The following is a 27,698-nucleotide window of genomic DNA, read 5'->3' on the forward strand; positions in this document are numbered from 1 at the left end:
TTTCTGAAGGATCTGATGAATAACTGAATTTTTGTTAAATCTAGAACTCTGCTGCCACTTATCTGATATATATCTCAAGCTTTACTTTCCATATCTTTTTAGCATATTCAACTAGGCAGCATATAAATAAAGATATTTAACTCCAACAAATCATGCTAGGAAAACCATAATCAATAAAACTTATTCAAGATCAAATAATGAAATTCATTTGCATAAAATCATTTATAAAAGAAAAGTCCACTCACTCCTGGTCCGAGCTAGCTGAACCTCCTGAAGGTCCCTCCTACGGGTCTGCCTGGCCCCAGGTGCCTGATTAAACCACCATGAATAATTAATTAATAAAATTACTCGGTATAAGTATTTAATTAAAACCCTGACCCCCGACTCCTAGAAGTGAGTGCACTAACTTTAAAGTCATTCTTATGCCCACTTAAGCATTTCGAATGGTTAGAGCGGTCTTAAAAGACCCGAGACTCACTAAGTGATAAACTTCCATATTGGTCAATCCGGGACCTCGTGGGGTCCATGACCTCCAATTACCAATTCGAGAGTTTCTATAAGTTTCTCACATTTAAATAACTATGTCCTGCAAGTCTGGTCCGAATCGGACGGTCGGATTGCTCATGATCATACGATCGAATGGTTATTGTTTAACTTAATCTTTAAAATATTAAATCGGAGTATTCGGGACTCCGATTCTCAATCCGTGAATTTCTACACAATCCTAGAGGTGTCTAGATTAACTATTTGAAAATGAAGTTGATCCAACGGTCTGGATTTATCAAACTCGGATAACGCCTAATATGAGATATCCGATCGACGACCGAACGATAACCAAGTTGAAATCCGAGCATACCGTCATGCTCAAGACGACGTGGCGAACATTCTAGGACAAAAACCTAACATTGACACCCCGGTGACGTGCTGTAACACCCCGACCCCAAATTTCTCCAAATTCCACCCTTATTTAATTATTTAATTATTTAAGGGTATTTTAGTCATATTTTTAATCGGAGAGAGTTTGGGACCGTGACTTATATTTTTGGATAGGTCGTACTGAGACGAGTTCATAGACACGTAGTGGGCTCGAATCGGAGTTGTAACGAGAGAGATATGGTCAAAAGAAGTCCAGTGGCATAATCGTAAATATTTCGAAATGAGATTTTTTTATAAAATCAGATTTTTCTCTCTCTCTCTCTCTCTCTCTCTCTCCCCCGCGGGTCTCTCTCTCTCCTCTCCCTCGAGCGCGACAGCCGGCCACGTTTTGGCCGGCCGTGCTCTCCTCCGGCCACCAATGGCGACGAGACCGGTACCAAAATGACCGGGCCGTCGTCCTCTTCCTACCCCAGCCAGGCCCCGCCTCCAGCCGTCGCGGTTTCGCCGGAATTTGGAGAAGAAGCGGCGGATGTCGCCGGAACTTCAACGCCGTCGATCACCCTCCTCCGGCCACCAAATCCGTCGACCCAGGTATGGATTTTGAACCTCTCGAGCTGCTCTAGCTGATGGTTGGGTAGGATTAGATAGATTCTTAGCGTAGGCAACTCAATTTTCGAATTGAAAATCGGCCGAAACTTCGGCCGCCGTGATCGGCCATTTCCGGCCACTTTTTGGGGTAAGTCCAAGAACAAAAGTGGCTCCAAATAGGGTGTTATACCTAGGGTAGGAGTTTGGAGCCGAGATGTTGAGATTTTCCGGCGAAGCGTTATCGCTTTGGACACCCACGCGCTGCCGGCGCGTGCGGCGGCGCGTGGGCACTGTAGAAAAAATAGCAATGTGTTCCAATGAGATCCTTAGGTCGTCACGAGTGCGTAGGATTTCGCGGATCTCAATTCGGACGTCGTTTGTCTATCGAACGGATAATCGCATATTATGCGTTATCCGGGTTCGATAGGTTGGGACCGTTGGATGGTCCCAAATTTAATATATGTTGATCTAGGTATTTCTAGGATCGTGTAGGACTTCACGGATCGTGAATCGGAGCCCCGGATGTTGGATTCACTTCATGCACCGCCAAGTGAAAGTTAGGTCCCACGTGGCGTAGGTTATCCGGCGTTGGGACAGGCCCCATACGTGGCGTTGGTTGTACCGGCGTACGGGGAGATTATATGATATTGTGTTGAGGTCGCACGTGGCGTAGGTTATCCGGCGTGTCGACAGACCCCATACGTGGCGTTGGTTGTACCGGCGTATGGGGAGATTTGTGATGTGATATTGAGGTCCCGCGTGGCGTAGGTTATCCGGCGTTGGGACAGACCCCATACGTGGCGTTGGTTGTACCGGCGTATGGGGAGAGCTTATGTGGGATACAGAGAAATGAATTAAGATATCGCCCAAGTGTGGAATTGGATTTTAGGGAAGAACTACGTGTGGCTTGATCCCTCAAGGAGGGTACGTAGGCAGCCTAAGGTTATTAGGTGCAGCCGCAGACTAAATATTAGTCATAATTGGTATCTGAATTGTTTGGTGGTTTGTTGAGAATTACTGGAAGGCCGAAGGCCATTTATGTGAATTTGCATGAGATTATATTGTGCATGCTGCCCGTTGGTGATATTAAATGCGTTTTTATGCAGGTATAAATTTTGGGAAATGTCCAAATTATAGGGGAGACTCTGCCGAAATTTCGGCAGGAAGTCTCAGTTTTTAGTGAGTGGGCCTGACATCGGGGTGATGTCAGGAACTCCAAAGGGTTCGTCTCGGATTTTGAGAAAATTCGGGGCGGGTCCTTAAAGTCAAATTGTCACACCCCGGACCGGCTCCGCCGTAGCACGATATTGTCCGCTTTGGGCCCTCCTCTCACTGCCCGCACGGTTTTGTTTCTGGGAGCTCACGAAGCAACTTCCCAGGGTGGTCACCTATCCTGGGATTGCTCCAGCCTCCCACTCGCTTAACTTCGGAGTTCTTACAACTCCGAAGCCAGTGAGCTCCCAAAAGGCCTCGTGCTAGATGGATGCGGGTGTGCCATATAAGGCACATCACCCCCCTCTCCGTTGGTTTGATGTGGGATCTTACAATCCACCCCCCTTAAGGGTCCGACGTCCCCGTCGGCACACTCGCACCACACGGCAAAGTGGCTCTGATACCAAATTGTCACACCCCGGACCGGCTCCGCCGTAGCACGATATTGTCCGCTTTGGGCCCTCCTCTCACTGCCCGCACGGTTTTGTTTCTGGGAGCTCACGAAGCAACTTCCCAGGGTGGTCACCCATCCTGGGATTGCTCCAGCCTCCCACTCGCTTAACTTCGGAGTTCTTACAACTCCGAAGCCAGTGAGCTCCCAAAAGGCCTCGTGCTAGATGGATGCGGGTGTGCCATATAAGGCACATCACCCCCCTCTCCGTTGGTTTGATGTGGGATCTTACACGTGCTGCCACGCACCGCCACCGTCAGCGGGGCATTGAGCAATTTTTCGGCGATCGGAAAACTCCAAACCGCCGGCCAATAATCACACCTATGGATTAAGCACATCAAGGGGAGTAACTTTATACCTTGGCTCGATGATCAATTCCATCTCTAAAGCCCTCGAATGAAGCTTTATGTCTCTTGAAAACCTAGAATTTTTAGTTTCAAAATCAAAGAAATTTGAATGGATTCTCGTTGGATTGTCAAAGGATAACACAAATGGAAGGTATGAGAGTATTTTAGGTGCAATTACCGAGTTGTGGCGGCCAAAATTGATCGGAAAAGACCACGAGCAGCCACTGTTCAAAACAACCCAGTTTTTGGGCTCGGGTTTGGCTCAAAATTGAGCTCAAACTTGGTTGTTTTGATCTGAAATTGTAGGAGGCTTTAAAAAAGGAAGAAAGAGGACGATTTTGCTGCTTGTGGTGTTGAAAATGGCGGCCGGATGAGCAAGCTTGCCAGCCAACAATGGCTGGCTGTTCTGTCGCAGGGAGGAGAAGAAAAATCGCAGGGGGGAAGAGAGAGAGGAGAAGAATCAGATTTAAAAATCTGGCTTGCAAAAATTATGATTTTACCCCTCAATGTATTTTGATCGTATTTCCTTCGTTATAACCCCGATTCGAGCTCACAACGTGTCAACGGATTCACTTCATCGTGCTCTATGCAACGGTACAAGCGAAATTTTCAAATTCTTCTCTGGTCAAAAAAATCAACTTTCTCCAATAAACTATTTTATGGGCAAAATTGTCTTTCCTTCTAATAAATTAATAATTGAATATTATTTAACACTTTCTCCCTTCTTTCTAATCAAACCTAACCCCTCATCTCTTCCCTAACCACCACTCTCAGCCACACCCACCATCACAACATAAAAAAAACATATATATGGAATAGCAATGGTGGGCTTGGACCGACACTGCAACACCACCCACGCCTCCACCACCACTCACCACCCACTACCAACCACCTCCTCCCCCTCTCTATTATGTCTTTCATTCTTCCCTCACCCTCCAGAGCCATCCCCGACTCCACAATCTCGCCACAATCTATCTTGCGCTCATGTTCTCATGTTTCTCCCTGATGCCCACCGCCACCCCAGCCAGATCTCATCTACCCTCTTTCTCTCTCTTCTTTAACCGGATACAACTTTAGGCACAAAGAGAAAATTCATGTACTGGATTAAATTCATCTTTGTTTTCAATTTTTTTGTTCGATTTTTTATTTTTGAATTTGCATACATAGGAGTAGATAATTTGTTTTTTGAAATAAAGGCGAGTTCAAGTTGATGGGGGTGGCAGGAAAAAGGTGGCGAATTTGATTTTGTTGGTGTTGGGTTGTCGGCGATGAAGTTGGGAGGATGAGGATGAGAGAGGCCATATCTAGCCTTTGTGGTTTGAACATTGTTTGCATTTGTGGGTGGGTTTAGGGTTTGTGGGTGAAAAACAGAATGGGGGAGGAGGGGGAGGAGGGGGAGGGGTCTCTGGGGGTGGGGGTTTTGTTATGGTGGAATTTGGGTGGGTGGATTAGGTGTGGCTGTATTTTTGGGTGTCTTGAGAATTTTTTTTGGTCATGGGGAATGGGGGGAATCGGTTGGGGGAGAGGGAGAGCGCATAGGGGAGAGAAAGAGAGAGAGAGTTGTAATTTTTTTTTTTAAAAAAAGAAAATGTGGGACCTATAGTGCTATGTAGGCATGGTCTAAAATATCGATCATATCAACAAAATATCGAGGATATTACCATTTTTTCGGGTCACGGATATTTCGGAACGTATTCATACACATATGTATAAATATCGATAATATCAAAAAATATCAATGTCGATAATTTCGCTTACACTTCAGCAATATTTTGTTAAAATATCGCTATAAATTGAAAATATCAAAAATATCGATGTAATGAAAAAAAGGAAAAGGAAAAAAAACACAAAGCACACATGCAAAAAGGATTCAAACCCCTACCATTTCATTCATCCAACGCCTTAACCACAATGTTGCTTATGTTTTTGTGATAATATGTTAAAATATGTATATTTATATTGTTTTGTTTTGAACTGTTTTTGCAAGAATTAGATTTTCACATGAGAATGTGAGTCTTTGACCTTTCCTTTTGGGATGGAATCGAGCGGCTCATGTAAAGAATATGAGACCCAATCTTCAAATAATTTTGCTTATAGACAACGTCAACCAATCTCGAATCCATATGGGTGACATGTCAACAATTACATGTAAAACTATTTTGGGGATTTATCATTTGATGACTACTCTTCACAATACACTTACTCTACACATAGAGATTATGAAAATAGTGAAAAATTTGAACCTCATAAGAACTCTATGTGGTACTAAGTCATTCATGTATCTTATCAGGCAATGTATAAAGTGTAAAATATTGTAATAAATCATATATAAATGATTATGGTGTGTTTAATCTTCTTTCATTAATTATTACATATTTTCTACACTCATAGTGTTTGTCAGCTTGCTATATAATCAACTTAAATCAGTTAAACCCATCATGCAATGCATTTTCTTTCAATTTTTTGTGATAAACTAATAGATAATTGACTAAATAAACATCCTCCAAAGTTTCAATAAAAATTTCCAAATTTTTCTTATAATTTCTGTAGTTTTTATTCATTTTTTTATTGATATTGATAATATCCCGATATTTCCATAAAAATTTTATTATTTTTTGACTACCGATATTTTCGATACCATCGATATTTTAGACCTTGCACGTAAGCAACTAACAGAGAGATCTGACAGAAACCCTAACGACGAAATCATATTGTAACAAATTTAAAAGATCAGGGTATGTGATTGTAAAAATTGAAAATATAATGACTAACATGTCTTAATGGTGTAACCACATGGTATTAAACTGTAATTAATCCCATTTAATAATAATATAAGATAGTCATAATGCTAACAACTGCCCAACAAAAAAAAAAACTAACAACTAGTTTGGTTACCCTCTACAATATCATATCATAATCATGTTAATTTTCTACATTTTTATCTATTATAAGTGAATCTAATCGTGAGAGCTCTTTTCATAAAGTCCATATAGAAAGATCACCAAATTAATGCTAGTTGGTAGTTGGTATGTAGTTATTAAGAGAATCCTCCTTTCAAACCATTTTTAAATTGAAAAAGCTTGGCTCCTTAAAAACCGAGGAAGAATTCCTCCTCAAAACAAATTGAATTTTGACACGTGTAAGCTTATTATTTTACTATATAAAGTTGTAACATTTACAACCCAACAAACTTCCTTAACGAAAGTACTAAGCCTCTACTTTTGCAGATCTTTGGTGCCATGTAATTTCAGTGGACTTGAACTTTGACATGGAGGGTTTTGCTTACCTTTCTTTGCTTATTTGGCTTGATCGAAATGCACGAATGCATGGCCAAAAGGGACGTCACCCTGATGACTTGTAAGCTACTGCCCATTGTCTTTCAGTTAAATTTATCTCCGCTAACACTGCACCTGTGCATACTCATTCTCCCTCCTCTACTCATTGGTGTCCTCCCCCTCCTGGTAAGTTGAAATTGAATGTGGATGGTGCTTGTAGTACTTCCGTTTGGAAGCGTGAATTGGGGGCAGTTGTAAGAAATGTGCATGGAGATCTTATGGGTGCTATTTCAGTCCCTATCACTAGATGTTTCTCTGCAAAGATTATTGAACTCTTAGCAATTCGGGAAGGCCTTCAGTTTGCATGGGAGGACGGTTACAATTCATTAGTAGTTGAGTTAGATGCGAAGAATGCCATTAACGACATCGTCTCTGGCACTGAGGCTTTTAGGGTTGCAGGGGGGATTATCAACAATATCCACATGTTATCTAGAAACTTTGATTTTCTTTCTTTTGTATTTGCTCCTAGATTGTGTAATACTGTGGTTGAGAGACTTGCTAAGTTTGCTTTAGGTAGTGTGTCTATAGACGTTTGGCTTGAAGAAGGTCCTCCATGGATCAATGTGTTCCTTCAAGCTGACGCTAATAATCTAGAGTTGTCATGATCTTTTGTTTGTAGCCATTATGGAGCATGTGACACTCTTTTTTCCTTCGTCCCAGGTTTTGTCCCAATGAGTTTTCCTAGGCAAGGTTTTAATGAGGCCACGTTTGTTCGCTCGAGTCTATAACCTTTCATAATTTTAATGAACATTTACTACTTCCTCTATAAAAAAAAAAGCATTAAGCCTTTACTCTCATTTGACCATTAGTAATGACTTTTGGAGATAAACTATACTAACAAAAATACATAGCCTCATATTGTGGTAAGATTGTTAACTTGTGTAATATGGGTCATTAGATTTAATGGATTTTCCTTCTTTCGTTTAGCTTTTCCTTCCTAAAAACCAAAGTTATTTTTGCTAGTCTTTTTAAAATGGCCACTTGTTAACGGGGTCTAGTCCAATAAAAAAGGATCTTGATTTGCAAACTAGTGGTCTCAGGTTTGAACCCCGTGACACTTTTAGATGTGTATGTGAAAAAACCTCATATCTTCCTTCCTAACTTTAGCGAAGAAAAGAAGAAGTGGCCACTTAAGCTAACCCTTATTTTAACTTGTCATGAACTTAATTTTTTATTTTTTTTTATTTGGGTTACAATTAAAATTATAAAAAATATATAGGGTTAACTGTTTTATTAGTCCCTGAATTTAAACATGATTTGCATTTGAGTACCTCAATTTCCAAAATGGTTCCTATAATCCTTTAACTTTAGTTTTGTTAAGACAAATGGCCATACCGTCAATTTTGTTAACTTTTCTGTTAAGGGCATATGCAAAATAGTATTTTTGTATCAAAATTGATTAAAATTTAATAAAAAATTTAATAAAAAATTAAAATTAAACTCTCTCCCTCCCCCTCTATCCCGATTTCTACTCCCCCCAAACTTGATTTTTCTTTTTCTTTTTTGTTGGTTTTTTATTTGATTTTCTTTTATTGTTATTTTAAAGATATTATTTTTTATTCATTTTTTTGTTTTAATATAAAAATATCATTTTGCCCTTGCATTTAACAGAAAAAGTTAACAAAATTGACGGTAGGACCATCCAAACGAAACTAAAGTTAAAGGACCACGAGAATCATTTTGGAAATTGAAGTACTCAAATGCAAATCGAGTCAAATTTCAGAGACTAATAAAACCATTAACCCGATATATATATATATATATATATATCAGAGAGCTTCCATTGAGGGATCCCTCAAATAAGCTTATTTGAGAGACACCCCTTGTAGGCCCCACTCCGAATTGTATTTCACTAATCCAAACCGTCTATTTTGTACATACTCATTCAAAGATCATCTCAACAAAAAATCACTTGAATCCAATATTATTTGACCACTCAATTAAGCTATTGAAATTTTAGCATTTTCTTGAAGCATCGTAATCATTGATTTTGTAAGACACAATTGGATGTCGAAATGGTTTCCGATTTGTCTAATTTTTTGTAAGGATGATCTATGAATAAAGACCTAAAAAATAGATTGTTTGGATTATTGGGAAAAAAATTGTAGGGTACCCTAAGGGGCGTCCCTCAAATAAAATTATTTGAGGGATCCCTCAATAGAAGGGGACTGTATATATATATATATATATATAACAAGTTGGTGGTTTAAAATGACAAAAAAGAAGCAAATATTGGAGAACCTCTCTCCTCTCAAATATTGGCAGCAGAATTTGTAAATTAACAAAATAGTTGATTGAAAAATAAGGTAAGTGGAGATGCGGGGTATCGAACCCCGTACCTCTCGCATGCAAAGCGAGCGCTCTACCATGTGAGCTACATCCCCTTGTGATTTTCAAGCGACATTTTGCAAATTTATTGAGACAACTTTGTTCTTTGGGCATATAAAACGCCCTACTGAGTGGCTGAGCCAAAGCCTAGCGAGTAGTGAAAAATTCTCTGCTTCTCTCTTGTTTTTTTTCCCGCCATGGAAGCCATGGAAATCGATTCGGAGAAGAACCTCCAGAGAAAGCATTCCACCTATAACTTGCTGGTCCGTACTCTCTCTCTCTCTCTCTCTCTCTCTCTCTCTCCCCTTGAAGATTACTTCAACTCACTTCTTCTCGCATCGCCTTGTTTGGTTACCGAGAAACAAACGAGAAAAGAACGGAAAGTAGAAATTTTGTGCTCAATCCGGACATTTATATATTGTTCTAGGATTTCTCAGCAACCATTACTCAATTAACAGCCACAACTGACAGTTTTAGAGCAATTGTCCTGTTTTACTATTTCTTTTTTCAATTTTTTTTTTGTTTAGTTATTTATTTATTTATTATTTCTGTTTATTTTAGGACGAGAGGTTTGAGATTCAGAAAGAGATGTACAGGGGTCAGCAGTACAGCCAAATATACTTTGCACGTCTCCATATGATGAGGACCCTCCTCTATTCCCTTGTCCCTAATTGGAAACCCCATTTACCAGGTTCTCAATTGTTGTAATTGTTTCAGCATTTGTTCAATTTTAGTTTTCGGTTTTCCTGTTACATGTTGTTCTGCACTGTTAGTATCCGGAAAATGAAAAAATAAAAATAAAAGGAAAGGAAATGTGGGTTCTAGTTGATGGCTTTTAGGTTTGTCTTTCAATTGGCTACCTGTAGAAGAAAATTGGCTTTCCATAATTCGTTACAATTTCTGGTTTTACTCTGATTATCTTATTGTTCTCTTTATTTTTCATTTTTTATTTATGATAATCTGCAATCCAAAATTTCTCAGTGTTAAAATTAGGGGTGGGATGTGCGAAAAGTTAGAACTTTTAGGGAGCTGTTATTGACACTCCAAAACAGTCATCCTCTACTCCACCCTATAAAAATGAGATTTAAAAAGTTCAATTTTAAGGGGGAACTGCAGACTGACTATTTTAGAGTGCCAATGACAGCTCCCCTTTAGTATTTTGGTTATTGATTTATATGAGGGTCAACTTTTAGTACATGCCTTTGGGTTAGAATCAAGGCAGTATCTTTTTGGCCACTTGTTAGGATTTTGGTTTTCATTTATGTTTATGTTAATGCTCTTTGTTTCGGTGAAACATTTGTGTTAATGTTTGAAGTAGCAGTGATTTGGGTTTCTGGTAAAATGGTAATCCGATATAATAGGCGTTCTGTATGGTGTTGTAGTTTGCACAGTTTTGGGATTGGAAAAGGACAAGGAATGCATTGTTGTTGGAACCCTGTACAAGCACATGAAACTCAAACCTTGTATTCTTGATGAGTACTCTAAGACGGTAGTGTACATGTGCAGTGTTGGTCATTAAGTTATGGAGTGTTTTTTTTTTTTTAATTCTTCTGACAATATTGCAATTTTTACAGAGATCTACAACACCACTTGTCAAGCCTCATAATTTTGTGCACCCGGATGACCATCTGGTTTTGGAAGATGAAAGTGGAAGAGTAAAGCTTGCTGGGATGCTTTCACCCTCTGTATATGTAACAGGTCTGTGTCAAACAAAATGCTACAATAAAGAAAGAAAAATGCTCTATATATATATATATATATATATTTCTTCTTTTGGTGGGATTTTGGGGTCTTTTGGGCTTCTGTGAGGCAATAAAGTGCTTGTGGCTTTTAGTCCCATATGCTATTCAGAAACTCTGATCCGCTTTGTCTTGATTCAGTCTACATGAAGCTTAATCTGTTGGGCCTATTTTACTTGCTTTCCTTTGATTGCATAATTATGACATTTGAATTGTTCATTTTGATACGGAAGAGTCCAAATTTTTTAACATTTAATATGAAATCAATATTGAAGCATGCTTATTCTACAATAACATGGTGACAGGGAGTATTGTTGGTTTGCATGGAAAGGAGACTGATGCTGGTGACTTCTTAGTCCTGGATGTTCTTGAAGCTGGCTTGCCACCCCAGATAGAGCTGCCACTTAAATCAAGTATAATCTGATTTACCTGGCTCTCTTTTATTTTGCAATTTTTCTTCTTTTCTGTAAAGTTTGTGTTTGGCCACTTGTTTCTTTAAACCTTCATCTTATATTGGTGAGAGATGATTAGAGAGAAGCTAAACAGCAAAAGCTCGAATTTATGCAGAAATATGTTAGACAACATTGGCTGTATGATAATATGTCTAGAGAGGATCTAAATTCACAGGAAATATAACTTGAAACCTTTGAGTATAAAGTGGAAAGTCTTTGCTTTTAGTCCCCTTTGAACTTTCTTGAGGTTTTCTCAGTTTCTATAAAATTACAATGTTGTGCTCATAAAGAAACTAAAAGAAAAACAGAAATTGCTATTTGTTGTTCGATCCTCATTTACTTTGGTTTTTAAGTTTTAGTAATTGTCTTGTATTTAGTTTCTCATTTCCTCTGGTATTTATGTTCTAGCATCTTTCACTAGTACCTTTACCTCAATTTTCTTTTTTCATTAATTTTAATTTGTCTGCATGCAGGAGAAGACAAGTATGTTGTCTTTGTGTCTGGACTTCGTGTTGGAAGCAGCTCTTCAAACCCTCTTCAGTTTCAGCTTCTTGTTGATCATATTACAGGACATTTAGGAGATGAGAAGGTTCATGCCATCATTTCCTTCAAGATCAAGTGCTGTTCATTATGTTTTAAACTGTCTTAACATACTAACTTTGTACAACGTTGAACAGGAGCAAGGTATTGCAGCACAAATAGTTCATGTTGTTATTGCTGGAAATTCTATTGAAGTTCCTCGTGGACTTCTTAATGGACAGGTAACACATTTATACGTCCCTGATAATAAGGCAGAATATAATTGTTTAATGATTACTTATAAATTGTAGGTGCAGAGGCGGCAATGTGATTAAATATAGTAGCTGGATATTTTGTTGTAGTTTAGTTTCTTAAATTTCCAAGCAAAATGTAGTAGTTTTCTTTCTAATAGTCATTTTGTTCATTGTTTGTAGAATTTAGCGTCAAAGGATCAATCAAGGCTGTCTGAGCCAATTAAGGAGCTGGATATTTTGTTGACTCAGGTTCTTTTTATCAGTTTGATTAGTCAATACCGCGGCTATGTTCCTATCATGAATCAGACTGCTTAATTTATTCTACTCATGCTAGATTGCTGCAGGTTTGCCTTTGGATATCATGCCAGGTCTCGATGACCCTGCTAATTTTGCCTTGCCGCAGCAGGTTTGATATATGTCCTTGAAAGTCTATATGCAGCAATTTTTCCTTGCCGCAGAAGGTTTGTTTGTAGCTAATATTCCTTTCCTTTCAGCCTTTGAACCGATGCCTTTTCCCTGGGTCATCAGCTTATAACACGTTTAGATCATGTACTAATCCCCATTGCTTTGATCTTGATGATATCAGGTAAAATTGTAAATCTAATTTGACTTTTGGCATTGTTGATCAACAATTTTGTTTTGGTATTATTTATTAGGTACTTATTTTGACATACTGGTAACGTGGTTTTCAGATTTCTCGGAACATCAGGTCAAAATATTGATGATCTTGAAAAGTATTCAGAAGCAAAGGATAAACTTGAATTTGTTGAAAGGACATTGAGGTGGAGGCATCTGGCACCAACAGCACCTAATACTCTTGGTATGAAATTTTACCTTCTGCTTGTGTAGTTTTGTTGGTCATCCGAGTCAATTTGTCTTGTTAAAGTGGTTTTTTGGTTTGGATATTTTCAGCTAGGCTGAGTTCCTCTCCAATTTGAGATTAAAATTAATACTCTTGTTATCTTTCAGGGTGTTATCCTTTCACAGACAGGGATCCTTTCCTGATTGAGAGTTGCCCTCATGTTTACTTTATTGGTAATCAGGATAAATATGATAGCCGCTTAGTAAAGGGTATATCTTGTAACTCTAGTTTTTTTTTTTTTGGGTCAACTGTAACTCTAGTAATCATATTATATAATAATACTTTTCATGCCAAAAAATTTAATTAATTATTTTTTCTATCAGTTGAGTAGTATACAAACTTCCGATTGCAGGATCTGAAGGGCAGATGGTGAGACTCATTTGCATTCCTAAATTCTGTGAGACAGGAGTTGCTGTTGTGGTAAGTTGTTGTATATTCGCGACATGCTGGAAGTTCTTGAGGAATAAGTTCTGGTGTCAATATTGATGTTAGACATGTTTATCGTGTCTTGTCTATAATGACACCTTGATCCCTTAAATTTTCTGTTTCCCAATTTTGCAGCTAAACTTGGGAACTCTTGAATGCCATACGCTCAGTTTTGGGACTCACTTCAGCTCATAACAACACGGTATGAGGTTTATCAATTAGAGCTCTGAATTCTTCGTAATCTGCTGCCTCCAGTCAATACAAATTCTGAAAGAACACATCATTATAATGCTCTGTGGCATGCTTCATCTTTTGAAATACACATGTTATTTGTGATGTTTCAGTTGAAAATATCACATATGATTATCAATGAGAAAATATTTAGAAGTAATCTTATAGGAGCATTGATGACTTAAAACTCGGTTCAATGGATTTTTAACTAGTCCTACGTGAATAAAAATCAGAATCACTTACTGAGTTTCAACCAATAACTAGTCAGTCATTGTTACATGTCAAAAATTTAAGAGGGGCAAAGGGATCTAACTTGCATCAGCTCCCAATGCTATTGTTTGTTCCTTTCATGGAAGTGCCTATTATTTTGCTTCATTTGACAAGTTGACATTGGTTTATCTTACATAAATATATGAAAATGCATGTCTGGAAGCCAACATTCTGCAGCTTCTTACTGAAATTTTCTCAAATAAAATTGGAAATTTGTAATTTCAGGCTTCCAAAATGTTATAAAGGATTTACAGTAGTTTGTGGCTATCAATACATCCTCTAGCAGCAGTTGTGGAGATCCCTTGAAGAGAAAGCCCAATGGGATGAATCTGTGGAGCAAAAACCTGCCACTTAGTTTTATTTTTAATTTTAAACATTTGCTTACAGAGTATTGGCTCTTGGTGTAATTTTGGTTGTATTTATTTTCAAGTAGGCATTCTGGTGATTGAAGATGTTAATGAAGTTTTAAACTTTAGTAGATTTTATCAACTGATACAATTTTTTATGGCTTCCAAGAATTAATCAGAGCATCCAACACTCAGAAAAAAAAAAAAAAAAAAAAAAATTCTGATTATGCCCCTAGTGTTGGGTGTGCTAATTAGAGGTAGAATCGATGGTTACCGACAATTTTTCATGAAACCATAAACCAACCGACCGTAAACAAGAGCATGACTGATCAAGTATTTTGGGTGCATTTAGAATTTAGAAGCCTGCCCTTTAACCGTTGTGGGCCTTCCGGCCCAAATGTATCCAAACCCAAACCCATATATTACCGTTGTTTGGTCCAAAACCCGAACCAGATCCAACTTTGACGCCATCATCATCGGCAGAACTTGTCAGTGTGAACGTGGGAGGCGCGCATGTAAAATGGCAAATTGGAATTTTGGTACGCTAACTAAATAATGTCCACAAAATCACATGCCCAATAATACATTGCATTGCCTTGCGCCAGATAGTTTTGTCTATTATTCTCTCCCTAACGGCTATATTTTCCAAGTCCTTGTTATTCAAATCATTCACTAACCCCAACGGTCCATTCCCCACACATACATTAAGCTCTAAATTCACCAACCCAACAACATACACATAAAATCCATCCACATTGCAATTTACATTCTCCCTCTCTCTCTCTCTGTCATATTCTTAAATCACAAATTTACAATGGACCCTCTTCCTACTCCAACTCCAACTCCAACTCCAGCTCCTGCTGCTACCTCAGCTAGTGTTCAACATGTAAACAAGAAGTCCTCCGATGAGCTGCTAAGAAAGTTTGCTGATTCAGGGGATGAGGCTGAGGAGGCCCCAGAAAAGAAACAAGTGATTCGGGTGTCGAAACGCCGGAAAGTGAGAAACCGGGCAAGTGGTGAAGGGGAGCAATGTGAGAGCCCATCAAATGGCAAGAACAGCTTAGTGGAGAGAAGGTCTCTGCTTCCTGCTGCTGGGACTAAGAACAAGGCATTGCTTAGGCAACTTGGGGTTCATGGCAGGGCATCACAACTCAGGGCCAGGGATATCAGGAACAAGTCTTTCTTTGGTGCCATTCACAAGGTTGGATTTTTATTTTATTACATCCCATGTTTTGATAAAATCTTCCAGTTAATTATCTGTTTTAGTTGCCAATTTGCCAATGAACTAAGGTGAAAAATAAAATCCAACTAATTTAAATGGGTGTGTTAAACTGTGTTTAAATCAGTAAATGTAAATGTAATTATTACCCTGATAAGAAAAAACCTCTAGGCTTGAAGTTTAGTGTAGCAATCAATGGGAATTTCGTGATTGGGGTTACAAAAGTAAGTGATTGTTGTTCTTACTTTCCTTGAATAACAAAATCCCTCACAGCCATTGTTAATTCACCCTCTCCCAAAGCCAATAAAAGAAAACTTACTTACACGGTACACCACAAGGAATGTCAATGTGGCAACATCCCAAGCCAAATCAACTTTCCAAGGTGACCATGCGTAATTGGATTGGAATACCATCACAATGGCACATTGTTGCATGGAAGTTCTTCTCTAATAATAGCTTCGCTGAGAAACTAGTTTTACCAATTTTTTCTACACAATCGGCTTCAGATTCAGTTGACTCTCTTATTAGTTAGCCTTTCCACTTAAACCACATAATGTTAGTTATCATGTCTTAACTTTGTGTGTGGCCTGCGATATTATGGTGTTACATTCCAAAGCCTTGCTACATGATTTGCAGAAGGGTTCCTTCCTGCTAGGTGCCTTATTACAACAAAAGTTAACCTCTCAGGAAATTAAGGCAAATTGGAACCATATTGATCAACAACTTTGTGGCTACCAATGTATTTGTACCCATAATTATCTGTTTAATTGGGTGCTCAAGCAGTTCTAGCACTTGGTAAAAAACTAACACCAACTATAAGAAAACCGTGCAAATAGCTTGTAGCACAAGTACATTTACCCTTATATCTGAGGTTCTAAGTTTAGTTTCTTCCTTTCTTTACGATCGCTTCTATATAATAAAAAAGAAGAGAAATATATAGGCTCAGCCCCCCAACCCTATCATCTGTTAGCCTGTTCCCATCCATAGGCTAGCTTAGTGTACTCACCAAACTCTGCCCCTCTCACTCTTCTAACTGCAGCAACTCTTTGTTGCAGCATTTTTCTGCTGGTAAAGCTGTCACTAGCTTGGTCCAATTTGCCGGCTAACCTATGCCCATCTCCATTTTTATTACCGAGGGGCAGGGAAAAATAATTAAGAAAGAAGAGATACGAGAAGAAACAGAAAAAGATGTCTTCTTCTTTGATAAAGGACTTGTAAATGTTTATATTATATTACAAGTGGGAAACAAAAGTCAACTTATATTGATGTCACTGATTTCGAACATTTCAACCCCCAACCCTTTTTCTTCTGTTGTCATCTATTGTGCAGACATGGAGAAGGACCATAGAAGGGGCTTCAAAGGTTTTCATGGAGAAGCATTACAATAGGCACAAGCGTTTGATAAGTGACATTGCCTAGCTCACAGACAGTCTCTTAAATTCCAGAAATTTCTAGTTGGAAGGTCTCAGTCAGCCTTGTGTAAATCTTGCATCCAATTTATATTTCTCATGAATCTTTAATATTGTTTCTTTTTTCACAATGAATAAATTAAGTACCATTTTAGTTCTTTAACTCAAAAAATCTCAAAAAATATTCAATATTATCTTGACAGATTGTTTGATCAACATAAGATGCTTCAATTGTTAGAATATTAGTTTGAACTATCAATCTGATCGACTTTTGCAAGAATCCAATAATCTCTTAACATAAATCTAATAAAAGAACATCATTTCTCAAGATTTTAACAGATTGATCGACAACATAAGTTGCTTTAATGGTTAAATTATTAATTTAAACTATCGATCAAATAAACTTTTACAAGAATCTGATAATCTCTCAACATAAATCTAACAAAAGAACATTATTTCTGAAGATTTTGGAGACTACCCTAAATTCCCAAGGTCTTATCCTATCTATGGCACATTAGATTTCATAGAGAGTTTACTTTAGGGTGGAGCTCTCCAACCCACCCATTTTGTTGGCCAAATAAAAGAGCAGCACTTGTAAATGTGACATTGACCCCAATAACACAAAACCAACTGATGGGATTTATGGGGTCAAATGTGATCCCATCTGTGGCAACAACATCTTTAATTGCAACTGTACCATCTCATGAATGCCTCTGTATGGATTAGCTTAGCTTAGATTTTAACACCCCAAAAAAAAAAGATCCCACTTTCACATGCCTCATGTGTTTAGCCCTACCATCTTCCCTTTATTTATTTTCTTTCTTGGAAAACAACATGCCCTCTACCCTCCTCTGCCTCTGCCTCTGCCTCTGCATTTCCTCCATTCATCCAAAGGACAAAAGTTGGTTTCTGATAAGCTTACATGGTTACACCTACCCAATCACTCACACGTGTTTTGGGGTGTTGGGATCTGATCGAATATATTTTTGTCAACAAAGTCTTCTCAAATTTAATAAAGAAAAAAGGAAAAAAAGAAAGAAAGAAATAATAATATTGTGACTAGTTTTCTAGTTGTATATAATTGGAGAAGATAAGCTGTATAGCTTATATTATGCATCAATTCATAGTCATTTGTGGTTTGCACATGGGTGATATTGCAAGAAGCTAAAGCCTATGTATATATGCTAAAGAAAAGATTCACTTTTTTATTTATTATATTTGTTTATTTATAAAAAGTACTTGAGGCCCATAGGGCCACAGCTCTGCCCATTAATGATATTGTAAGACAAAAAGGAAAAAAATTCTGAATTTTAATATTAAAACCAAAGAATATGAATGTGCACCGCCGTGGTGTTAGTAGAATTATATTAAATTTTTGGTGTGCTCTCAAGTGGTTCTGAGTTTAAACTCTCATAATATTTGTATGTGTGAGTTTTCCTCATTCTTTTTTTAACTTTGGCAACCAAAAAAAAAAAAATTATTATTTTCTTTATATTTTTTAAATTTTTTTTTTTTTTTTAGGGTACAAAGAAGGTTAACGAAGAAGGGGAGATTTGAATTTTTGAAACCCTTAAAAATAAAATTTCATTTTGACTATTCATGTGAAGGATGACTTCAATTGTACCCTCCTCATTGATGAATAAACTATTCAATTTTAAAATGGATATTTACAAAAATTACAAAAATGAGGCCATCATGGCTAGTAGCCTTCAGTCATATTTGTTTTTTTTTATAAATATTTTTTAAAATTAAAATAAAATGAGAAATTTAGAAAAAGACAATAGATGATAGTGAGATGAATAATGTGAAGGTGAGACCCCACAAAAGAAAATAATTTGAATTCTAACAAAAAAGGAAAGAAAATAATTTGAAAACAGAGTTGTGCCAAATCCGCGGCCGGTTATCATCTCGATTCAGTGGCATACCTGTAATTTAGTCATCGTACTAATGGCATTTTCGTCAATCGAAAACACCATTTCGAAAAAACAAAAGAAAAACAAAACTTTAAAAATAAAAAGAGTGCCTCTCACACGCTTTCGTCAACTTTCCCCTTCCATTCCACCCAGTAGTTGTTGCTCTGCAAAACCTCTCTCTTCTCCCTCTCTCTCTCAATACACAAACAATTGAGACAGAGAAGAGACACAAACCCACCAAGCCTTTCAAGTCCTTGTTCCCAAAATCACAACCCCTTTTGGCTTTTTCAATCCCAAGCTCCAATCTTTCCCAAATTTTGCAACTTTATTAAACCAAGTGAACCAAATCCATCCTCCTTTACTTTTTTTTCCAGACAAAACACTACATATTGGCAAAAGGGTAGTTGTATTACAGAGTTAAAGCAGTGTTGGGTTTGGGAAATGAGGGATGTTTTCGTGGCTGGCAAGGATAGCGTGGACGTGTTGGAAGCCAGTGAGGAGATATGCCCGTATGAGCAAGGATGATCTTGATGACTCATCTCTTGAAGATCCCTTGTTATGGTGCAGAAGCCTTGACAAGCACTCCTATGGTGAATTCTCCTTCGCTGTGGTCCAGGCCAATGAAGTTCTTGAGGATCAGAGCCAAGTTGAGACTGGCCGTGATGCCACCTTTGTTGGTGTTTATGATGGGCATGGTGGACCTGACGCGTCTCGCTTCATTTCTGACCATCTCTTTCTTCATCTTATGAGTGAGCCCCTCTCTTCTTGGTTTCTGGTTTTTGGATTTTTTCTTTTCTTTTTCTTTTTGGCTTTTCTTGGGATTGTTGGAGTTGTTTGTAATTTTGTGAATTTGTGTGTGTGTTTTTTTTTAAAAAAAAGGGGTTGTTTTGTTTTCTTCTGTTCTTGTTGTTGTTCCTGTGTCTTGTCATTTTAAATGTGAATTGTGTTTGAAGCAGAGTCTGGCTTTCTCTACTGGTTAAATTTTATGTTTTTACTTTTTTGGGTTTTTTTTCCTTCTCTGCATCCCCGACTCGTCCTTTGCCAGTTGGGGTTGTCTTGGTGCTGTTATTTGAAGAAATTTAACTTATTTATCTTGAAAAAGAAAAGTTTGATGAGAAAATTGGTTCCATTAATGGACTCGATGGAGGTTGAGTTATGTTGTTTATCTATTTTGTTCTGCGTACTTGGAGTAGATTTGGATGTTCAATTATGGAAAATGATAAGATTTTTGTTTATTGAGTGCAGTTTATTTTCTTTCTTTTCTGGTGTATGTATAGAGATCTTTGTGTTTCTTTATTGCATTGTCTTTCTCTTCCACTCCAGAGTCAGACCCTTTGTTTTGAGATCCCAATAGAGAGGCTTTTAGCTATATGTGATTGTGGAAGTGGATGAGGAAGATAGTTTAAGAATACAGGCGTTTCTTTTGTACATGTTAACATCCCTTGAGGAATTTACTCGCCAGACACTTCAACAACATTGAAGGTCTCTCTTGAAACATAGACATGTTTGATACTCTTTGTTGCACCACTGCTTATTATCTGCATTCTAGGCTTCACCGTCCAATTGCTATTGTGCCATACATGAAGTACTTTTGGATTTTACAAATCGTAACTTATTTAAGTGTGTTTACAGGACATGCTCGAGAAAAAGGAGCCCTATCTGAAGATATCCTTAGAAGTGCCTTTTCTGCCACTGAGGATGGGTTCCTTACTCTTGTGCGTAGGACTTGTGGAATAAAACCATTAATGGCAGCAATTGGGTCTTGTTGTCTGGTTGGTGTTATCTGGAGAGGGACGTTGTATGTTGCTAATCTAGGAGATTCAAGAGCAGTAATTGGTTCTTTAGGTAGATCGAATAAGATTGTTGGTGAGCAGCTAAATAAGGAGCACAATGCAAGTTTGGAGGAGGTTAGACAAGAACTCAGGTCCTTGCATCCAAATGATTCACATATTGTAGTTATGAAGCATGGAGTTTGGCGTATCAAAGGCATCATACAGGTTTACTCACTTTTTGTCTCTTTTTAACTGCCATGGTTGTTTATTTCTAGTTTTTAAAGATATTTGATGTACCATTTTAACGTCCTTGAAAGGATGCCCACTTTCTAAAATGAGTCCATTTGTGATTTATGGCTTACGAATTTTGTAAATGTTTGCAATTACCTTACCATAATTGTGTTGGATTCTTAAGGATTGCAGTAATATATGTACATGCCTTCTCAAGAAATGTATGGAAAAGACAAATGCATGCATTAGCAGTTATAATTTGATACTATGACGCTCCTCCTACCCCTTCTCTAGTCCAAGTGCAATTAGTGGTTATTGTTGCATTAGTCATGTATATTGAGGCTCTGCAGGACTAGGTATTTTGTGTCATATTTCTTCATTCCTCTCCAAATGCTATGTGCTTGCTTAATTAACTGGTATGCACACTGGAAGTCGGACATTCAAATTCCTCTGTTGTGTACTTTATGAAGTTTATTTGCCAGTGAGATAAGATCATTGACAATCTATTACTAATTATTTATATTTCTCCCTTTGTGTGTTTCCTTGCTTCCTCTCAGGTATCTAGATCTATCGGTGATGCATACTTAAAGAGGCCAGAATTTTCTCTTGATCCTACATTTCCGAGGTTCCACCTTCCTGAACCCCTCGGTCGGCCTGTGCTTACCGCAGAACCATCTGTATGTACCAGAGTTGTACAACCCAATGATAAGTTTATAATATTTGCATCCGATGGACTATGGGAGCACATGACAAATCAGGAAGCTGTGGAGATTGTACATAATAATCCTCGAGCAGTATGTTTTTTCTTTCAATGCCTCTTTTGTCAATTTTTCCCTTTATCATATAGATATCAATGGTTATTTTTTCTGTTGTTTTCACAAATGCCAGGGAATTGCAAAAAGACTTCTTAAAACAGCTCTGAGCGAGGCAGCTAGGAAACGGGAGATGAGATATGATGACCTTAAGAAGGTTGAAAAGGGAGTTAGGCGGTTCTTTCACGATGATATTACGATTGTCGTCATTTTTATAGATCATGATTTGCTGGAGAAAAAACAGCCAGCACCTGAGCTGTCAGTAAAAGGGTTCATTGACACTGTTGGGCCATCAAGTTTTAACATTTTCAAGGATTGATATAAATGTGAAGTCCGTAACACCCAGTAACTTGGTTTGCTGGGTCTGGTTTTAAGAGACCAGGTTCAGCAAGTTTTATTTTCTTTCAACATTTTTCTAACATTGGGTTGTTTCTTCCAGCTTTACTTTACTCCTTTTTGAAGTTTCTTATATAAAGTGATTTCTTTCCATAAAACTATGCACCCTAGGCAAAGCTATGGGAGAGCCTTCAGATTTTTTGGGGTTCATAAATTGGAGTCTGTATACACCCAAAAGTTGTGAAATTTGTTTGGTTTTAATAAATCTTCTTGTTAAGCTTTTAGCTACTGTTAGTTTTCTTAAGGATGTGGAGCTAGTGAAGTAATTTGTCATCTTCGATGAGTTTTACCATATGACAAGTGTCTGGAAAATCAATGGTGTAAGTCTGAAATGGAGAATATCAAGCTTATCTTCTTTTATGAGGCAAGCCATTGTTATGAACATCTTTCACTGTGTTGTTTTTCATTTTCACCAGGACTGTACAGTTCTTAGGGATGAAATTTGATATACCATACCAAACATCATCTTTAAATGTGTGATTTCGATTTTTGATTGTATTGAAGAAACTTATTTCAGAATCATGGCTTGTGGCCTTTTGAGATGAACAAACATCCCATGTTATAGATCTATCTCACCTTACCTATTTGTGTAACATACCATTAAGCTCCTCTGTTGGGCTTGTTGCTTTCCCAGTCCCTTGTTTTTTGTAGCAGTTCATCACTACATCCCCAACTCAATAGTAAAACCCAACGGTTTGCTTTGTCAGAAAGAATAATGCTTGGGTTACAAGTCAAGACATCTTCACCACTTACTTTGGCATGTTCCAATCAGGCTATCATTGAGCATACCTGTCAGGTTTGCTTAAAATCTAGGAAATGTAAAAGCACATTTTCCAGCTTGGTTTTGTTGGTGCTAAAGGTGCCACCCATAAAAATCTCTCTCTATTAGGCACAAAGTCAGAATATCTTGTCTCTGGCCATGCCATTAAAAGAGACAGCAACAAAGATTACAAATGCTCTGGAACGAATGAGTGAGAAATTGGATTCTTTTTATGTCTAGCATTGATGTAATTAGGTCAAAGTCATTTAAGAAAGGAATTATTATCAGCCCTTCATAATAAGCATCTTGAACTCCTTTCCTCTTCAATTTTTTTTTTTTTTTCACCATGGAGGAGTGTATGATGATTATTTTGGAGTTGAAAAAGTGATTTAGGGTATTGCCGGTTTGTATCTCAATATTTTGATACCAACTAATGGGGTACATGATATGGCAACCAATGTCAACATTTATTAAATCCATGTTAACATCGGAAACATGACAAATTACACAAGTTGTCATTATGTGCCACATAAGTAGGTATCAAAAAATTGTGATACAAGCAAGTTGATGACCCTAGGATTACCGTTTCTCAAAAGACTTTACCCAAGCACATCATTACTACAGATAAGAAAATTCCAATTTCTCATTCACTCCATCCACAGCATTTTGTACAGAATTTGTTGGGTCCAAAAGCCAAATAGAAAGTACAGATTTTGTTTGTTTGTTCAGTTTCCTCTTGGGATTCGAACGTATCTGGTTCAGAATTTGTCACAATATATAGAGATAATGACATGATATCTGAATAGCAAAAAGCATCACAAATGAAAGGTATAGGTTCTCTTCAACCAACCAAAAGAAGCTTCATCTAAGAACCAATAATAATAATAATGAAGGGGATTTCTGATTTCAACCAAACCAAATCAGTAACAATACATAATTTCTCTACAACAAAGCAGTAATGAAAAAATTGAATCTTAATCATAATTTGCTCGCCTCCATGTTCATGTCCCAACATAACAAACACAGAGAAATAGACATGAATGAAATTGGAAAATGAATAGAAAAAGAAATTCCGCAACCACTTAAATAGAAGCCTTTCTTTAATACAAAATCTGTTAAGTGTAAATTCTCTGTCCACCTCTTGCTTTGCATGATTAGAAGCATTTCCTGTGGACAATTGAGGGACCAGATTCATCATACTCTGCCTTTGCAATCCACATCTGCGTTCAAAGACAAGTAGCTTTCAGTGACAAATACATTACTTACCTCCTAAATGAAGCATCAAATTAGCACTTTGTCAAGTAAAAGAGGTGTTTCAGCTATTTCCAATTAAGTACAACGTTCTTTACAAATACCAACATTTTTTGCTTTCGGAAAACTCAGTTCGGGTCATGTTACTCTAAGTTTAAAATGCATCAGTAGAGTGAGTAAAACAGATGCACACATACAGACACACACAACACATTACCTGTTGGAAGGTGCTGAGGGATGCCAAAATGGAGCCTCCAATCCAGACACTATATTTCCTCTCCGGTGGTGCTACGACCTTAATTTTCATGCTACTTGGAGCTAATGCTGTAATCTCTTTGCTCATCCTATCAGCAATGCCAGGGAACATAGTGGAGCCTCCACTAAGGACAATATTGCCATAGAGATCCTTCCTAATATCAACATCACACTTCATAATAGAGTTGTATGTGGTTTCATGGATACCAGCAGCTTCCATTCCAATCATGGATGGTTGGAAGAGGACTTCAGGGCAACGGAATCTTTCAGCCCCGATGGTGATCACCTGTCCATCAGGTAGCTCATAACTTTTCTCCACAGATGAGCTGGTCTTTGAAGTCTCTAGCTCTTGTTCATAGTCAAGAGCAATATATGCTAATTTCTCCTTCATGTCCCTCACAATTTCGCGCTCAGCAGTGGTGGTGAAAGAGTAACCACGTTCAGTCAAGATTTTCATAAGGGCATCTGTAAGATCACGACCTGCCAGGTCCAAACGAAGGATGGCATGTGGGAGGGCATACCCTTCATAAATTGGAACTGTGTGGCTCACACCATCCCCTGAGTCGAGAACGATACCTAAACAGCAAAACATACATGACCACAAAACATTAGAAATCAAAGTTTAAAAACCAATTTTTAATTTTATTTATTCAAGGTTTTTAAACATTCTTCCATTGTACTTTTGCAAATATCATCTGGTACCATTGTGCTTAAATAATGAACACAATAGGTGGTACAAAGAGATTTGGTTCCCCTGCGCTATATCATGAATGCAATCATGCAATAGGTGGTATAAGGATTTCCTATGAGCTTACTTAATGAAATTCAGGTATGCAATAGATAAAGGGAAATGGAAATTATATGGTAAATTTGATAAACCAACTTGAATTTGCCTATAAAGCATGAATTTGATTCTTTTCCCCCATTATAAGAACATGTTTTAATAATGAGGTGCACACAGTTGTCTCTGTGTTTTCAACTTAGCAAACAAATTAATGTCTATTTTACATCTGTATTTATTCTCCTATGAGATCCATTGCAAATTTATTTGGTTCAAATTTTTATTTTATTTTTCATATAATGATAATAACATACCATGCATATTAGAAAGAAAACAAATCAAGTACTCAATTGAATGGCTTACCAGTTGTGCGTCCACTAGCATATAGGGAAAGGACAGCCTGGATTGCAACGTACATAGCCGGAGTGTTGAATGTCTCAAACATGATTTGAGTCATTTTTTCACGATTGGCCTTGGGGTTAAGGGGTGCTTCTGTCAGGAGAACTGGATGCTCTTCTGGGGCAACGCGAAGCTCGTTGTAGAATGTGTGATGCCAGATCTTCTCCATGTCATCCCAATTGCTAACAATACCATGCTCAATCGGATATTTCAAGGTCAAAATACCTCTTTTTGATTGAGCCTCATCCCCTACATAGGCATCCTTTTGCCCCATACCAACCATCACACCCGTGTGGCGAGGGCGACCAACAATGCTGGGAAATACAGCCCTTGGAGCATCATCTCCAGCAAATCCTGCCTGCATCATCAAGATCAGATAATATTCATCACTTTGATACTATGATCAACCTTAAAGAAAAATTCCTTTATGGTTTTGAAAAGAAAAGCCATTTTGGGATCACAAGAGAATGGTTATGGGCTCATTACCTTCACCATTCCAGTACCATTGTCACAAACAAGAGGCTGAATATCTTCAGATTCTGCCATTTTCTATTGCCTGCTGCAGAAACAAACCAGCATTGCATCAAATTATAGCAAACAAGTGCTCATCCCTTGGATCACATTCATATGCATCTGTGGATTATTAGTATGTGCAATTTGATGCACCAATTTGATACCCAGGAATAAGAAATGCTAAAGATGCTGGCTTAGTTTAAAAATAATGGGAAATCAAATCAACAAGCAGGTTATGCAGATCGTCATCATTAAAACATCAAAATTGAGAGGAAATATCAATCCAATGCCTCAAGAACATAATTTTGAGATGATCAAGCAAAACCCATCAATGTTTTCAAAAATCATAAATGTAGATAATTTTGAGATGATCAAGCAAAACCCATCAATGTTTTCAAAAATCATGCCCAATAACCAGACAAGATGGCATAAAAAAAATCAAATAAAATGCAAAAATTTAAATTTAAAAAAAAAATGAAGAAGAAGAAAAAAAGAGTACCTTTGAATGGAAATAGAACACAATCTCTCTCTGTTTCTCTCTCTGGAGATGTCTGCCTCTGTCTTAACAGAATGGCTGAGGTACCCGCCCTCTTGTTTTAAAAAAGGAAGCTCTCCCAAATGAAATTCAGCTTAAATGAACCTCAAATTCGCTCTCTCGAGATCCTGACCGTCGGCTACGAATATCTGATCAACGGACCCCATGACGAGTCACGTTGATGGTGGAAACAGCTGGCTCACTTTCGGTCTTTGCTATTGCGAGGACTGATATGCCCCTGCTATTAGTGGCCAATGGCCCACCCGTCCTTTGTGTTTATGACCAAGGACATATCAGGAAACATGCCCATATAGTACATCGAAATGTAACTGCTCCTTAATAATAATTGAGTTATTAATTATTTTTCTAAAATTTGAAATAGTACTTAATATATCAGATTTTGAGTGATTTTATTTGCTGAGTACATAAGATTTAAAACGACGTTTGAAAAAAAATAAAAGAAAGACACTCACATTAGTTGGCATTTTGAAAATTTAAAATTAATTTTAGTTATTAGAATATTACTGAGAAGCGTCATCTACGACTCTTGTTAGTGAACTTACAAAAAAAAAATGAGCTCACATAATTAGTTTTTTTTGTCATTAATTATTGAGTAGTGTGATGTATTTGAATAGGTTGTTTCAAAAGCACATCAAAACTCTCGAATGTAATGTTATTTTCAACTTTATGGTATATGAATAATTTTTCAGTCAACATGGTCTAACCCGATAAAAAATGGTTTTAGTTTGTAGACCAGTGATCTCAGGTTCAAACCCTCATAATATTTTGATAGTGCATGTGCGAGAAACCCCTTCTTCCATTTGTAGTTTAGACTATCGTTTGTATTTGAAAAAAATAAATTTCAAAATACAAACATCATCATAGCATGTATGTGTTGTTTATGATGTACCGAATTGACTCAAATTATAACACATATCAATAATAATAAACTTGATACACAATTTCTCTATAAAATAAAAATAAAAAAAAAAAAAAACTTGATACACAATACACCATTTTAGCACACCACATGGTGCATCGCATGGTTAGATTTATGCATCTATTTCAAGTCACCTAGACAAACCTACATGCCAATTAGGTGGGTAAAGTTCACTACTTCACTACCAAATTTTGATTTCCAAAAATGCCCTCACACTTGTATAGTTGTCAAATAATAAAGAGTAGGGGGGCAAATTGGTCACACAAAATATAATT

At 37.5% G+C, this 27,698-nt stretch overlaps 4 protein-coding genes and 1 non-coding gene across 6 annotated transcripts; 3 read left to right on the top strand and 2 right to left on the bottom strand.

The window, feature by feature from the left end:
* TRNAA-UGC lies at window positions 9,121–9,193 on the bottom strand. The gene has a single exon. It is a non-coding gene; the product is annotated as a tRNA-Ala (tRNA).
* Window positions 9,266–14,379, top strand: LOC18770413 (DNA polymerase delta small subunit). Its single transcript, XM_007204327.2, has 15 exons — window positions 9,266–9,400; window positions 9,699–9,828; window positions 10,520–10,626; window positions 10,712–10,835; window positions 11,182–11,289; window positions 11,802–11,917; window positions 12,006–12,089; window positions 12,282–12,350; window positions 12,436–12,507; window positions 12,596–12,687; window positions 12,794–12,921; window positions 13,071–13,172; window positions 13,316–13,383; window positions 13,525–13,591; window positions 14,116–14,379. Exons 1-14 carry the CDS (start codon window positions 9,335–9,337, stop codon window positions 13,582–13,584), a joined length of 1,326 nt encoding a protein of 441 aa, XP_007204389.2. The 5' UTR covers window positions 9,266–9,334; the 3' UTR covers window positions 13,585–13,591; window positions 14,116–14,379.
* Window positions 14,735–17,037, top strand: LOC18771404. Its single transcript, XM_007202833.2, has 2 exons — window positions 14,735–15,438; window positions 16,786–17,037. Exons 1-2 carry the CDS (start codon window positions 15,052–15,054, stop codon window positions 16,873–16,875), a joined length of 477 nt encoding a protein of 158 aa, XP_007202895.1. The 5' UTR covers window positions 14,735–15,051; the 3' UTR covers window positions 16,876–17,037.
* LOC18769928 (probable protein phosphatase 2C 68) lies at window positions 18,668–22,462 on the top strand. Its single transcript, XM_007201975.2, has 4 exons — window positions 18,668–19,527; window positions 20,411–20,775; window positions 21,339–21,575; window positions 21,670–22,462. Exons 1-4 carry the CDS (start codon window positions 19,227–19,229, stop codon window positions 21,910–21,912), a joined length of 1,146 nt encoding a protein of 381 aa, XP_007202037.1. The 5' UTR covers window positions 18,668–19,226; the 3' UTR covers window positions 21,913–22,462.
* LOC18769122 (actin) lies at window positions 23,616–26,554 on the bottom strand. Of its 2 annotated transcripts, none has more exons than XM_007204300.2 (5): window positions 26,448–26,553; window positions 25,922–25,994; window positions 25,400–25,793; window positions 24,218–24,831; window positions 23,616–23,969 (listed from the first exon to the last, which is right to left on the bottom strand). In XM_007204300.2, the coding sequence occupies exons 2-5, from the start codon at window positions 25,979–25,981 to the stop codon at window positions 23,904–23,906; spliced, it is 1,134 nt and encodes a 377-aa protein (XP_007204362.1). In that variant the 5' UTR covers window positions 25,982–25,994; window positions 26,448–26,553; the 3' UTR covers window positions 23,616–23,903. The 2 variants fall into 2 exon arrangements, with proteins under 2 accessions (XP_007204362.1, XP_020423286.1); XM_020567697.1 differs by having other exon boundaries at window positions 23,626–23,969; window positions 25,922–25,991; window positions 26,448–26,554.

The sequence above is a fragment of the Prunus persica genome, chromosome G7, assembly GCF_000346465.2.
Source record: "Prunus persica cultivar Lovell chromosome G7, Prunus_persica_NCBIv2, whole genome shotgun sequence".
Classification (NCBI taxonomy): domain Eukaryota; kingdom Viridiplantae; phylum Streptophyta; class Magnoliopsida; order Rosales; family Rosaceae; genus Prunus; species Prunus persica.

Bases quoted from the DNA above. Each gene is read 5' to 3' on its own strand.
- LOC18770413 (XM_007204327.2), top strand. From the start codon at position 9,335: ATGGAAGCCATGGAAATCGATTCGGAGAAGAACCTCCAGAGAAAGCAT. The intron at 10,627-10,711 runs GTAGTGTACATG...CAATTTTTACAG, and splicing joins TTGATGAGTACTCTAAGACG to AGATCTACAACACCACTTGT. The intron at 11,918-12,005 runs GTTCATGCCATC...AACGTTGAACAG, and splicing joins GACATTTAGGAGATGAGAAG to GAGCAAGGTATTGCAGCACA.
- LOC18771404 (XM_007202833.2), top strand. From the start codon at position 15,052: ATGGACCCTCTTCCTACTCCAACTCCAACTCCAACTCCAGCTCCTGCT. The intron at 15,439-16,785 runs GTTGGATTTTTA...TCTATTGTGCAG, and splicing joins TCTTTGGTGCCATTCACAAG to ACATGGAGAAGGACCATAGA.
- LOC18769928 (XM_007201975.2), top strand. From the start codon at position 19,227: ATGTTTTCGTGGCTGGCAAGGATAGCGTGGACGTGTTGGAAGCCAGTG. The intron at 19,528-20,410 runs GTGAGCCCCTCT...GTGTGTTTACAG, and splicing joins TCTCTTTCTTCATCTTATGA to GACATGCTCGAGAAAAAGGA. The intron at 20,776-21,338 runs GTTTACTCACTT...GCTTCCTCTCAG, and splicing joins GTATCAAAGGCATCATACAG to GTATCTAGATCTATCGGTGA.
- LOC18769122 (XM_007204300.2), bottom strand. From the start codon at position 25,981: ATGGCAGAATCTGAAGATATTCAGCCTCTTGTTTGTGACAATGGTACT. The intron at 25,794-25,921 runs GTAATGAGCCCA...TTGATGATGCAG, and splicing joins ATGGTACTGGAATGGTGAAG to GCAGGATTTGCTGGAGATGA. The intron at 24,832-25,399 runs GTAAGCCATTCA...TTTGCTGTTTAG, and splicing joins TGCTAGTGGACGCACAACTG to GTATCGTTCTCGACTCAGGG.